The following is a 12427-nucleotide window of genomic DNA, read 5'->3' as shown; positions in this document are numbered from 1 at the left end:
AAACCGTCACATGTTCAGCTCTGATGAAGGCTTCTTTGAGCATAACACTACGTATCCACGCACTCGGGTCTTACTTAACCACCTTGAAACTCACTTCATAAATGTGTGCCCATTGAAAACTGCAGTTTCATACAGAGCACAGTCTAGAGAGCCCAGCCAAGAAAGCTCCTGGAGGCCAGGCCCGTCCTTCCTCTGCAGCCCCAGACACAATTTCACCTTGTCACACAAGGCCCTCTTATGGCTACAGGCCACCCGTGTGCCGTGGCCAAGCTGCTGTTCGAGGGACGCAGGAATCAGGAATCGCCTCAAGGGCCATCGCTCTGCGCGCCGCCGGGCCCTGCCTGGCAATGCTTCCTCCCGTCCTGAAATGGGCGGCAGCCGGCCCTGCTGTTCCCCGGCCTTCACCACCATGTGGCAGACCCTGCCAGGTGTGAGGGCAGCTTACCAAGAGTGAGCTGTCTGGGCTGCCTTTGCCCCATCTCCCAGAACATCTAGAAACTCATGACCATATCCCAGATGAAAAGGGGAGCATATACATTTCCAGGAGCCGCCCTGAAAACGTCCTTCAGGAAAAGCAGCACAGCACAAATCCACTGATGGCTGCTGCCCCCTTGTGGCCACGCGCCCCCCCCCCACTGGGGCTTGGACCCAGCCTCGGCAGCGGGGAGTGGGGAGAGGGAACAGGGGTGCCTGGCAGGCCTCAGGGAGAGGTAGAGAGGGGACAAGGCAGGAGAACAGCCAGGGACTGAGCACTGAACTGGTGGGTGGCTCAGACCTCTCTCCTAGGCAGGGAAGGAGCCATGTGCCCCATACACCCTGGTGACGTCCACCAATGACAGAGATGTGGGGTGAATGGCGAGGTGGGGTGTTCTTGGTCCCAATGCCAATACCCATTTGGGGCTCATCCTGCTGCTTGCAAGCGTACTCACCAGAGAAACCCTGTCTTCTTACCCGAGAGGACATGGATCCTTCTGGAAGCCACTCCGGGAAGGAAGCAGGGTCCCCAGCAGCAGGGAACACAGATGCTCCCTCTGTCCCTTCCCCTAGAGTAGGGGCCACAGTCGGTACCCCCATCCGCTCTCCAGGAACAAGACACAGTGCACTGGCAGGCACCTAGGTGTTGTAGTGTAGCTTGGTTTTATTTATGTCCACAAATATTTCAAAAAAATTACAAAATACTCAGATGGAGAGAACACAGAAGTCACGATTTCTGGGTGTCTACTCTTTTACACTGTGTTATCTCATGGCAAACTACTCATATATACATTTAGTTCAAGATATATATAAACGTAGCAAATCAGAATGTACACTCTGCTCTGCTTCTGCTGCAGTGAAACGTGAAGCTCAACCTTGACGACATTGAACAAGATACATACGAAACACAGAAAAGTAAAACCAAACTTCAAACAAAAGGAAGGAAAATCCAAAAGGAAACCAAGTGGTTGGGCTTCAAAGACACCACGAAGGTCTGCAGCCTCCCAAACAAACTGCAGGTGATCAGGGAAAGGGTTTTAGGTTGTGGGGTTTCTTAATGGAAGAATTTCAGTGCTTCACCTTGGGCTATGGGGAGAAAACCAAAACCTTAACAAGAGAACACCTTCAGACAGTTTTCAAGTACACACTTCAAAGTACTTCACTCTTTCTTGTCTTTGGAAAAATGGATGGTAGAGAAAGAAGACAAAGAAGGTTTAACTGAATGGTAGACGATGTGTTCTACCAAAACGAAAAAAAAAGAAGAGAGGAGGCGGCGGCACGGATGCAGGAGCTGGGGACAGCAGGACGTGCCTGCCTGTCCAGAACCCAGTGGGAAGAGGCCCTCCCTACTCAGCTGTGGGGGAACCTGCAGTAGAACAATCCGCCTTGACGGCAGGTCACCACCCCCAGAACACAAACGCCTCTATGCCAACGGGACCAGAAGTCTGATGACAAAGGATTGATCTGAGCTTGCCTCCCTACCAGGAACTAAAGTTAAGGCAGAAATGGAATGAGATAAAATGCAAGGAGAAAAAACTACAAACATTTGCAACAGACAAAACAATCTATCTCAACTGAAACCGAACAGTTTTCATAAAAACTGGAAATGCCCCTGATGCAGGTTTGAATCCAGAACCTGAATCTGAGCTAACACCTGCTGGTTTCTGGATCAAACTACCAGCCTCTCCTCCTGCCCCTCCCTGGCCTGGGGCCTGGACGCACTTCGTGTCCACTGACCCACAGTGTGGTTTCTTTTTTCTGACAATTCTTGGATGAGACCACCAAAACAGTGGCAGAAATGGCCCTTGAGAGTCTGAGAGAAGAGGGTTGGGAGGGGCCACATCCTGGAAGGAAGCCTGAGCAACAGGCGCAGATGTCCCCAGACACCCAACCTCTGCTTCGGAGAAAGTGCATTAACGTCAGAACTCAGGAAGCGCAGGCCCTGCTCAGGACAGCTCTGCTCTGAGGGGCTGACCCCCTCAACAGTGGTACCTCCCGGGTGGAAGCCGGCTTTCCGACTTCATGTCTGCGGACTGGACTCCAGTTCCTACTTCCAGGAGGAAGAGTAGGAGGTGGCTTCCCAGACCAATATGGGTCACTATCTACAGACTCGCTCCTGGGGTGAAAATGCAGGCTGCCACCCACAACAGTGCTAACTCCAGGGTCTCCCTCGCCCAAAAGCAGCCTCTGCTTTGTGGCCAGGATGACTTGGCTTGGTCTTCACCCCAAGAAGATCCAAATGATGACATGCACTAAGGGGTAGATTTCTAACAGAATCCTTTGGCAAGCATATGTCCTGGGTCTTTCATGTGCTGAGTTATTTGTATGGAATCATTTTCTTGAATTTTCTACAATGTTTATGAAATTCTCCGAGTATTAAAAAAGGCAATTCGTCCAGAACAATCAAATGTGTGTGCACAGAAATCTATAAGGAAATCTACAATGAGACACACACAAACATGTGCTCTCCACCCTGCAGAAACAGGACAACAGTGACGCCAGGGAACAGAAAGCGAACACTTAGACTCCCGCACTCCGTGTGCAAGTGAGGTCGGAGCTAACAGATGTCTGCATCGCCGGCAAAGCACGTGCTAGGAACAGACACAAGTGAAAGTCAAAGCAGCAAAACGAAGAGTTGTAACGCTGTCCCTGCAAACCCCTGGCTGCCCGCTGCTGCGGCCACGCCTAGTCCCAAGCTTTTGCCCATTGTAACTGGTAACGCCCATCTGCTCCCTTTAATTAAAGGGATAATTATATATAACTTTTTATTAAAAAATCAACTCTGTATTCTGTCAATAGCTGGTGGGAATTCACAATTAGTGACATGGCTGGAAAAAATAGATCAGAATAGTAGTTTGTGGAAGGAAAAAAAGGCTGTTCTAAAATTATTTATTTACAGACATAAAAGGCCATGCTGCAGAACTTTCTCAAATTATGAAGATTTCCTACAATGTATTAAAATAAAAGATTTTTTTAAAAATTATAGCTCTTGGATTCTAAACTCATATGCCGCCTATCTGCCAACCATGTGGGTTTTGGAACACACGCAACTGAGCGTGTCTGACGCACAGTGAAGGGTGTGAAGTGGAGTCTAGCACCTACTGAGAAATCAAGGAAAAGAAAACTAAAGCCAAACCCCAAGATCGCAGGGAGCTTTCTGAATGTTCAGTCCAGTCCAGGACTCGCTAAGTTTCTGGGGGACTGTCATGCGGGGGGACCCAAGCCAGTCTCAGGAAATCCTCTCGACAAACGAACACTATTATGTGGATACATTTTTAGTTGTGGGGTTTTTAAATATATAAAGAAATCTTTAGAAGATATTCTTTTTGCTTTTGCAGCTCCTATTGTATGTAAAAAGTCCTGTTTCTCCCCCCAAGAACTGGGGTTTCCACAGCCAGCATGAACAAATAAATAACTTATAATTGCTTGTCACCTTCTTTCTTCAGTCGACTGAAAAGAAAAAAAGGGAAGAATACTCAGTGTCAGGCCTGTGCAGGGGGATCGGGCGGGCTCAGAGCACCCCAAGGTGACAGGCAGGAGGCTGCAGGGTCCAGACACCTGCAGGCAAGGGCTCCCTGAGGCAAACGCAACCCCAACCCAGCATCCTCCCGCATGGCTGACCCACCCCTCGTGTGTCCCTCCCATCCACGTGGCTCCGTGGGGTCCCCTACAGGAGAGAGCTCCGTGGGCACACATGGAGTGGGCAAGACCCCGGCCTCAGACAGCTCCCCTCTCCCTCCCTCCCTCCTCACCTGTAATAATCTTCCTGACTCGGTAGGTGGCCGCCGTGCATGTGGGGGTGTCCGTGCAGCCACTGCTGCTCCATGGCCAGTCTCTGCAGCTCTGCAGACTGGGCGTGCATGGCCTGCAGCTGGTGGGCCGCCGACATTGGGGGTGGGATGGCCCCAGGCAGGTCTCGAGGGTAGGGGGCGCCTGCCAAACACAGAATAGCCTCCGCTACAGAAAGAGCCAGAGGATTGGCCAGGAGAATGGCAGCACAGGCAGTGACCAGCAAGGAGGCCAGGGGAGAGCGGACAGCAGCCAGTCAAGCCAGTCCTTCCCGCTCAGGCCGCAGCCCAGTGTTCCTCCTTCTGATGGCCGTCCCCTGAGCCCCAGCTACATGAGGCCGTTGGCTACGCATGAATGGCCCCAGCCCAGGGAGCCCTCTGAGAGCAGGAGTTTGCCCGCCTTGTCCCCACATGGACCCCTGCACACAGTGGGTGAGACCCCACTTTTGTCCAATCCATGAAAGAATGAAAGAATGAATGAATGAATGGACAGGGAGAGCAGACCAGACCTCCAACTCAGCTCTCACACGGGAGAGAGACCCCAACCCCTCCCCTATGGAAATCCTTACCAAAAACTGGATGACGAAGCATCTCGTGCTCGTGGGGGGGCTGTCCAAGCAGAGGGTTGGGAAGGGTCCCAGGGGGATAGGGGAAGCGAGCCAGGTGAGGGCCGGCAGTCAGGGGGTCAACCAGCGGGTGAACTGGGCCTGCTGAGCCTGAGAAAAGGAAAAAGGCCAGATGCAGGTCGTGCACAGCTCGTTTGATGTTTGCCCTCCTTGGCTGGGACTGCTATGACCTCCTCCTCACCCAAGCTAGCCCCTGGTCACCAGACCCGGATGCACCGACTGGCTGCAAATGACCCCGATCTGCAGTGGCTGCCCCCCACCTTCTGTGAGAGCTCCACGTCAGAAGGAGTGCAGAGCTGGCCACGAACGCACACGTTTCTGCCCACTCCTGCGCACTCCCTACGGGCAACACCCTGCCCAGTGCTGCTGACCACCCTGGGCCCACCCTGTGCCTGTTAGGTCCACAGGAACCCAGTCTTGCCCTGGCCAGTGTTGACCTGGCACCTCCTTCCCCAGGGCTGCCTCCCTGCCCTTCAACCACAGAACCCAAAGGTGGCCGGCAGAGCAGGTGCTGTGGGCCAGGGACTCGGTTCACTCTGTTCTCTCCTCTGCTGGCTCCAGACCGTACAGCTCTCACCTCAGATATCGCCACCTCTTGCCCCCACCCCTCCAGCTGAATGATGCATGAATGAACTGCTGTCCTCGTGCACCGTTCGTAAGGCGTATGAGGCCCACACCATGGGGGATCAAAGCTTCAGGTGCCAGAAGCACAATGGTGAATGCCCTCCTGTGTCAGAACTGGGCACACAGGTAGGAGAGGCAAGGTGGCTGCCCTCCCTCCCCCTGGGCCCTGCTCGTCAGCTGTTCTCCTGGCCAGCACTGAAAGTTGGCCCAAAGGGAAGCCTGCATGTAGGCTGTGCCACGGGACCTCCACGCAGGCCCTCGTCCCATGGGGTGGGCACACCTGCCTACTTGTGAGCACAGCCAGACTTTCCTCTGGCTCCATCTTGCTGAGCTGCAGAGGGAGTGGGGATGTCAGCTGTGCCTGCCTCTGCCTCAGGCCAGCCTTGCCCTGAGCTGGCCACTCAGGTGACCTTCAGGGGCTCCTGGGCAGCCCTGGCCAGGTGGGTCAGCTCAGTGTACTCAGTCAAAGCCAGAAGCCCTGCTCCCAGCCCTGTCCCCCAACAGAATAGAAAACTCCTCTTCTTTTTATTTATAGAGACAGAGTCTTGCTCTGTTACCCAGCCTGTAGTGCAGTGGCATGATCATAGCTCACTGCAGCCTCAAACTGCTGGGCTCAAGTGATCCTCCTGCCTCAACCTCTCAAGCAGCTGGGACTACAGGTGCACGTCACCACACCCAGCTGATTTTTAAAATTGTTTTACAGAGATAGGATCTTACTATGTTGCCCAAGCTGGTCTCGAACTCCCAGCCTCAAGTGATCCTCTTGTCTCAGCCTCCTAAAGTGCTCGCATTACCAGCATGAGCCTCCGCACCCAGCCAGGACTCCTCTAAGTTCTCCCCAAATGACAACCTACAGCTTCCCTGGGCAGCCCAGTGCCTTCACCTGCACCTTCCTTGGCTCCAGAGGCCACAAGGCACTGTGGCCCACCCCTAGTGAGCACAGTCCACTCCCCTCCACCCAGGCACAGGGCCAAGAACCTAAGCTTTACCCAGGAGGCTGCAAGCAGAAGGCCCGTGGGTGCTGCAGCTTCCTGAGGACTTGCAGCTCTGGAGAGCTGAGGGGCTGAGCAGAAACAACAGCTGTGTGTGATAAAGCAAAACCCCGAGTCCCAGGTGGATGCTGAATATCCTAAGATCTGCCAGGAATTAGGGATTTGTTCAGAAAAGAACACTCTGCTCTGAACAGTGACTCTTTCCTGACCAGACTATGCCCCCTTCCCGCCCCACCCTGGCTGGGGGCACCCACCTTGGTGGAGGGGGTCCTGCTGGTGGAGGTGGAGGTGGGAGTGGATGTGTGAGTGCTGGTGATGATGCGGAGTCACATTGAACATCTGCAGTCGGGCCAGGGGGTCACTGGTCAGCGACGCCATGCGCTCGGCGTGGATGCGCTCGGCCGCCAGTCTGTCAGGGTAGCTCATCTCTGGCCGTAGCTGGGGGCCCGCCAGGGCCAGTCTCTCCCTCTCCAAGGGGTTCAGGCCCGGGTGGAAAGAAGCAAAAGGGTGGGGGCCAGCAGTTGGGGGGATGGTGAGGGCGCTGTGCCGGGCGAAGTGCTCCATGGGATTGGTGGCTGGGTGCAGGGGGTCCAGCTCAGGTGGCTTCACCTCGAAGCCTGGCTTCATCCTCTCCCGCAACTCGCGCTCCCGGATCTCCCGTTCCCGGATCTCGCGTTCTCGGAGCTCCCGCTCACGGATGGTGGGGTCAACGTTGTAGAGACCAGGCATGTGGTAGGCCAGCAGGGGGTCGGTGGGATTGAGGGGCATGTAGAAGGGGTGGTTGCGGTTGGTGGGTGACATGACGTGGGGCCGGGCATACTCGCTCAGAGTCCGAAGGGCAGGTGTGTCGGGCCCGATGTACGGGGGCACGGCAGCAATGGTGGTCGGTGGTGGCTCAAAGGATGGCCGCATGTGGCCGGGACCACTGAGCTGGGGGTCACTCAGGCGGCCTTCATGTGCTGAGCTGGACACCTTCTGCAGAAGGAAAGGAGGGCATGAGGGGAGACACCAAGCTGCCTGGGCATCTAAGCGAGGTGGGCCCTGCCCTGACCCCATCCTGGACTGCCAGGCCAACTTGGTCCCCCCACCCCAACACAGAGACCTGGCCCCCAGCCTTCGCCTGCCACCGGGATGCCGTCCAGACCCTGCTGTAACAGTCTCACTTGTGCCTGCAGCTGCCCTCGTGCCCTAAGTAGGTCAGTGTCCCTGTGAGGTGGGCAACACGTCTATCCGTGAGGGAGACTGGGGGGTGCGCGCCAGTGAGCCCAGCAGCCCGGAGCCTCGCCCCAAGGCCCTGGCGCATTTCTCAGGCTGGCTCCCTGTTCACCCCACTGCAGAAGCAGGCCCAGGGTGGCCCAGCCTGTGACAGGCCACACGGGAGGGCTACTAGAGGCTCCCACATGGCCTGGTTCCACCCAAGTGCCTGGCTCTCGCCCCAGGTCCTCCCCCTCACGTTTCTCTCCGGCTCCTTCAAATTACGTAGGAGACACAGGCCACAGGCTGCAGGGGAAGGACAGCCCTCTCCTCAGAGGCCCCGGCAGGTGGACACCCAGCCACTGCTGTGAGTCAGCCTGGACCTGCCGGCACAGCGACCCCAGCAGGTCAGGGCCGAGCGGCTCCGTGGGAGAAGCGCAGGCAGGGGTGTGAACAGCACCCCACCCTCCAGCTGCCGGGAGTGAGCTGGGCACCGCGGACAGAGCCGGGCAGCCCAGTGTGGCTCCCAGGCCTGGGGGCAGCTCCCGGCACAGGCCACCCACCCCAGGACTCACAGCCGCCCGCTCCGCCTCTCGCTCCCGCTCGCGCTCGCGCTCTCGCTCCTTCTCTTTCTCCTTCTCCCGCTCCCGCTCCTCTCGGGCTTTCTGCTCAGCCTCCCGCTTGGCCTTCTCAATGGCCTCCTCCCTCTTCTTGGCCAGTTTGGATCCAGCCAGAGGCATGAAGTTCAGGTCTGTCCGTGCGCACGAGTTGTAACCCCGGTCCAGGTGCTTGTAGAACCTAAGAAAGGCCGCATCTCCAGTGCGAGCTCCTGCCAAGGCCCGGCCTGCTCCACCTCCCCCCAAAGCCCCACCTGCGCAGCCCGCCTGTGCCCCTCGGCCCGGGTTCCTAGGAGCCGATACCTGGCTGACTGGCTGGCATGGCTGGGGGTGTCCACCACGGTGGGCTCAGGGGATGGGCTCCTTGGAGGGGGAGGGGGGCTCTCAGGCTCCTCGGCATCGTCCAGAGCCTCCTCCTTGATCTGGACAGTGGGGAGTGGGCAGGATGCCCCCCCCGGCATGCTGCCCCCTGAAGAAACAGCAGCAGAGCAGGGCAGCTGGGCAGAGGTGCTGGGTCCCGCGGGTGGGGTGGAGGTAGAGGAGCAGGTCGGAGGAGTGATGGGAGGAGGCCCTCCAGGGACAAAGGGGTGCTGAGCAAATGGGGGCTGGGGAGGCCCCTGGTGGAGGCCTGAGGGAGGATGGGGGGCAGCGGGAGGGGGCAAGCTCTGGCTCTGGGTCAGCCCAGGGGGCTGGGCGGGGGAGGAGGGCAATGGCTGGCTCTGAGGCATGAGCTGCAGGGGCGGGGGGTGGGCTGAGGGGGGGTGGTGTGTGGACAGGGAGCTCAGGGGCTTCAGGGCAGGAGGGGGTGGCAGGTTGGCGTTCATGGAGAAGGGCGAGGGTCCTGAGAGGTGGGGTGGGTGCTTGTGGGCCTGTGGCGCTGGCAGCTGGGGGATGGGCGTGGTGGGCGGGGGCTTGATGTGAGGCATGGCCAGGGGTGCTGGCGGCAGGGGCTGCTCCCGTGGGGGCTGCTGGGGCTGCAGGGCTGACTGAGAGGCGGGGAGCTGCAGGCTGGTGTGAGGGTGCGCTGCAGCTGGGGAGGCCCCCAGAGGGGCCTGGCCTTGAGGGGTTTGGGGAGGGAGGCCAAAGGGCTGTGGGGGGCCTGGGTGCTGCAGCAGGGGCCCGGCCTGCAGGCTATGAGGGCCAGGTGGGCCCTGTCCGTGCAGGGAGGGCTGGGCGTGAGGCGGGGCGGAGGGCTGGCCAGTCGGCCCGGTCAGCGGCTGCAGCGGGGGATGTGGCGAGGGCAGCCGCTGCGGGTGCAGGGCGGGCGCCTGCTGGATGTGTGTGTGGGGAGCCGGCACTGCTGGAGCCTGCGGCTGGTTAGGGCCCTGGGGGGCTGCAGGGGAGCCCTGGGGAGGGCCTGCAGTGGCAGAGGGTGTGGGCCCTGGAGTAGGAAGCTGGGGTGTTCCCGGCGGGGCCGTGGAGGGTACTGGGGTGGCCCCATTGGGAGCCTGCAGGGCTGGGGGCTGGGCCTGCAGCATCTGCTGCTGGGCTGACGAGTCTGAGTCACTCTCATTATCCTGGGGGCTGGGGATGCTGGGGGATGTGCTGCGATTGTCCTGGTCGATGTCTTTGGGGTCACTGCTGCCCTCATCGTTGACGCTGCGACTGTCCGAACTCTCTCCCTCGCCTTCGGACGGTGAGTTGGGCTGGCTGATCTCCTGGAGCCAGAGAAGGGAAGCATGGAAGCCCTAGGAGGGCAGAGCCCTCTCAGCCCTGCACCGACAATGCCTGGCACACAACAGAGGTCTGCACAGAGGAAGCAGGACCACAGGTCCTGCCCTGACTCGGCCAATGTCAAGGGCCACTCTGGTCTCCACCCCACACTGTCCTGGGCCCTGAGCTCAAGCCCTGCCCCGCCACCCCCCAGAGAACGTGGGCTGTGGGCTTCTCACGGAGGTCAGCTGTCGTCAGCAGGCTCTGCTGCCGCCCTCACCTGGGTCTTTGTCTTCTTGGAGCTGATCCTGTCGGCCTCCTCAGTGTCGGAAGCCACTTTCTCCCGCTGGCGCTTGGTGCTCTTAAGAGGGGACGAGGCTTCTTCCTTTGCCTTCTGTGGTGGGAAAGTCCACAAGGAGCCGTCAGGCCAAGGCAGGGCGTCCCATCAGACTCAAGAGGGAATGACAGCTGTTTGTGGGCACTGTCCCCTCATTCTAAGTTCCATCTCCAGAAGCAACAAATCTCTAGAAGGGGCCAACCAGGGCCAGGAAGGAACAAGTAGCTGGGATGCGAACTACAGTTGGCCTCTGTATCTGTGGGTTCTGTGTACTTTTGGATTCAACCAATCATGGGTCAGAAACGTAGTTAGGGCTGCGATGGCCGCATCTGTGTGGCACGTGTACAGATGTCTCTCTTTCCTGTCATTATTCCCTCGGCAGCACAGTGTAACAACTATTCACACAGCATTGACATTTTAGCAGGTATTTAAGTAATTTAGAAATGATTTAAAGCATACAAGAGGATGGCGTGTAGGTTATAGGCAAATACTTCACCACTTTGTATCAGGGACTTGAGCATCTGTGGATTTTAGTATCTGTGTGGGGTCCTGGAGCCAACACTCTGTGGACACTGAGGGACAACTGTACTTGGCTTTGAGGGGAGGGAGCCCATCCAACCACTCCCCTTGAAGGCACCTTGTGCCTTTAAAGCCCTGGGAAACTCAAGGCAGAGGTGGCCCCAAAGGTCAGGGCTGGACCCCCCTTTCTCCAGGCCCCGGCCTCCACGCCTGCAGCTCATCCCTGCACACCAACTCCAGCCACCCAGTTTTAAAGGGAGGGCCAGACTGAGGACTCCCCACTACCGGCCCCCAGCACCTGACCTTGGCTGACTTCTTCACTGTCTCTGCTTTACTGTCATTGCTGGAGGTGCTGGCAGCGCTGGGGGAGTTCCGGCCGCTGGAGCGGATGTCTTCATTGATGGGTGAGGCGCGACCATCAGGGCTGGCTGGCTGCTTCTTCCGACCACTGCGTAGTGTCGACATCTGCCCACCCAAACCAGAGGCTGGTGACACTGGATCCCCAGTCTCCACATGGGCCCTCCTGGGCCCAGCCACAGGCAGGAGCCTGAAGAGCAGTCCCCGCCATTCTCTTAGCAAATACCAGTCCCTGGCAAACGACAGGCACCCCTGCCTGTCCCTCGCTGCACAGAGGTCAGCTCAGAGCTGTGGGAGGAGGGAGACGGGTGGGCTCCCACAGGAAGCAGAGCCATTCTCACACCCAACGCACTCAGCCTGAAGAACGTCCTGAACAACAAATGCTAGACACAAATGAGGCTTTCTGAGCGGCAGGAAACTGGCGTGGGCCACCTAATCTGACACACAGAAGCCATCTCTAAAGCACCTCCCCCTTTCTGTTTATTCCATGTACCTGCCCACTCTCCCAACCAAAGCAACCAAGTGGGAATTCAATCTCACAGGACAGGAAGTGACCCAAAGAGATGAAGCGTCAAATAACACAGCTAAGCTCCCAAACCACCGAGCACTTCAGCACCTTTCTGCAAAGCCACGAGGGCTCAGAAGAGGTCAGGGCACGCGAGTTAAGGCCAGCTCACCTGCTCCCTTCTGAGCGAGCAGTGGTCAGGCTGCCAGCAGCCTGGACAGGACACTAGGGGCAGAGCAAGGTGGACAGTCCCACCCACCTGCCAGAAGGGAAACAGGCAGGGGAGGCCAGTGCTAAATCAAAGACCCTGTTAGTATTCTAGGCCCCAAACCTGGAAAAACCCTCTCCCTCAGTCCCTGCCACCCTTTCAACCTAAGAAACAAAGTTTTTTTATGGCAGGTACTCTGCAGTGAGTAGAAAAATGTACCAGAAAGTACCCAAAACAGGACCAAACATTAACAACCACAAAAAAGAGTCTGTAAGTGGGAAACAGCAGAGATATGCCACACTGGAGGTGACCAGTCCATGGGCTGGGGAGAGCTCTGAGGAACTTGGAGAGCCTGCACTGGGCCAGAAACCCAGAGGTCCCTGTCAAACTAAGCTCAGGACGCGTGCCCCACAGACCCCTAGGAAGAGAACAGAGAGCTCCTCCCAGCCCCAGGCAAGCTACTGCCTCCTGGAACAACATCTCACCTCCAGGGATCTGTTTCTCTACCTAAACAAAACTTTCACTTCCCCCTG

At 57.6% G+C, this 12427-nt stretch overlaps 1 protein-coding gene across 9 annotated transcripts in view; it reads right to left on the bottom strand.

Annotated features, from left to right (window-relative positions):
* Positions 1 to 1118: 1118 nt before the first annotated feature.
* RERE (arginine-glutamic acid dipeptide repeats) overlaps positions 1119 to 12427 on the bottom strand; it is a 397407-nt gene continuing 386098 nt past the window's right edge. For all 9 annotated transcript variants that reach the window (XM_045546222.1, XM_045546221.1, XM_045546223.1 and 6 more), the window contains 8 exons: positions 11128 to 11289; positions 10249 to 10362; positions 8619 to 9973; positions 8274 to 8496; positions 6759 to 7479; positions 4832 to 4978; positions 4227 to 4407; positions 1119 to 3924 (listed from right to left, as the gene is read on the bottom strand). In XM_045546222.1, coding sequence (XP_045402178.1) covers positions 3891 to 3924; positions 4227 to 4407; positions 4832 to 4978; positions 6759 to 7479; positions 8274 to 8496; positions 8619 to 9973; positions 10249 to 10362; positions 11128 to 11289 — 2937 coding nt within the window. In that variant the 3' untranslated portion in view covers positions 1119 to 3890. The remainder of the gene's footprint in view (positions 3925 to 4226; positions 4408 to 4831; positions 4979 to 6758; positions 7480 to 8273; positions 8497 to 8618; positions 9974 to 10248; positions 10363 to 11127; positions 11290 to 12427) is intronic.

Source organism: Lemur catta, chromosome 3 (assembly GCF_020740605.2).
Source record: "Lemur catta isolate mLemCat1 chromosome 3, mLemCat1.pri, whole genome shotgun sequence".
Classification (NCBI taxonomy): Eukaryota; Metazoa; Chordata; class Mammalia; order Primates; family Lemuridae; genus Lemur; species Lemur catta.
This window is presented reverse-complemented; position numbering and strand designations above follow the sequence as displayed.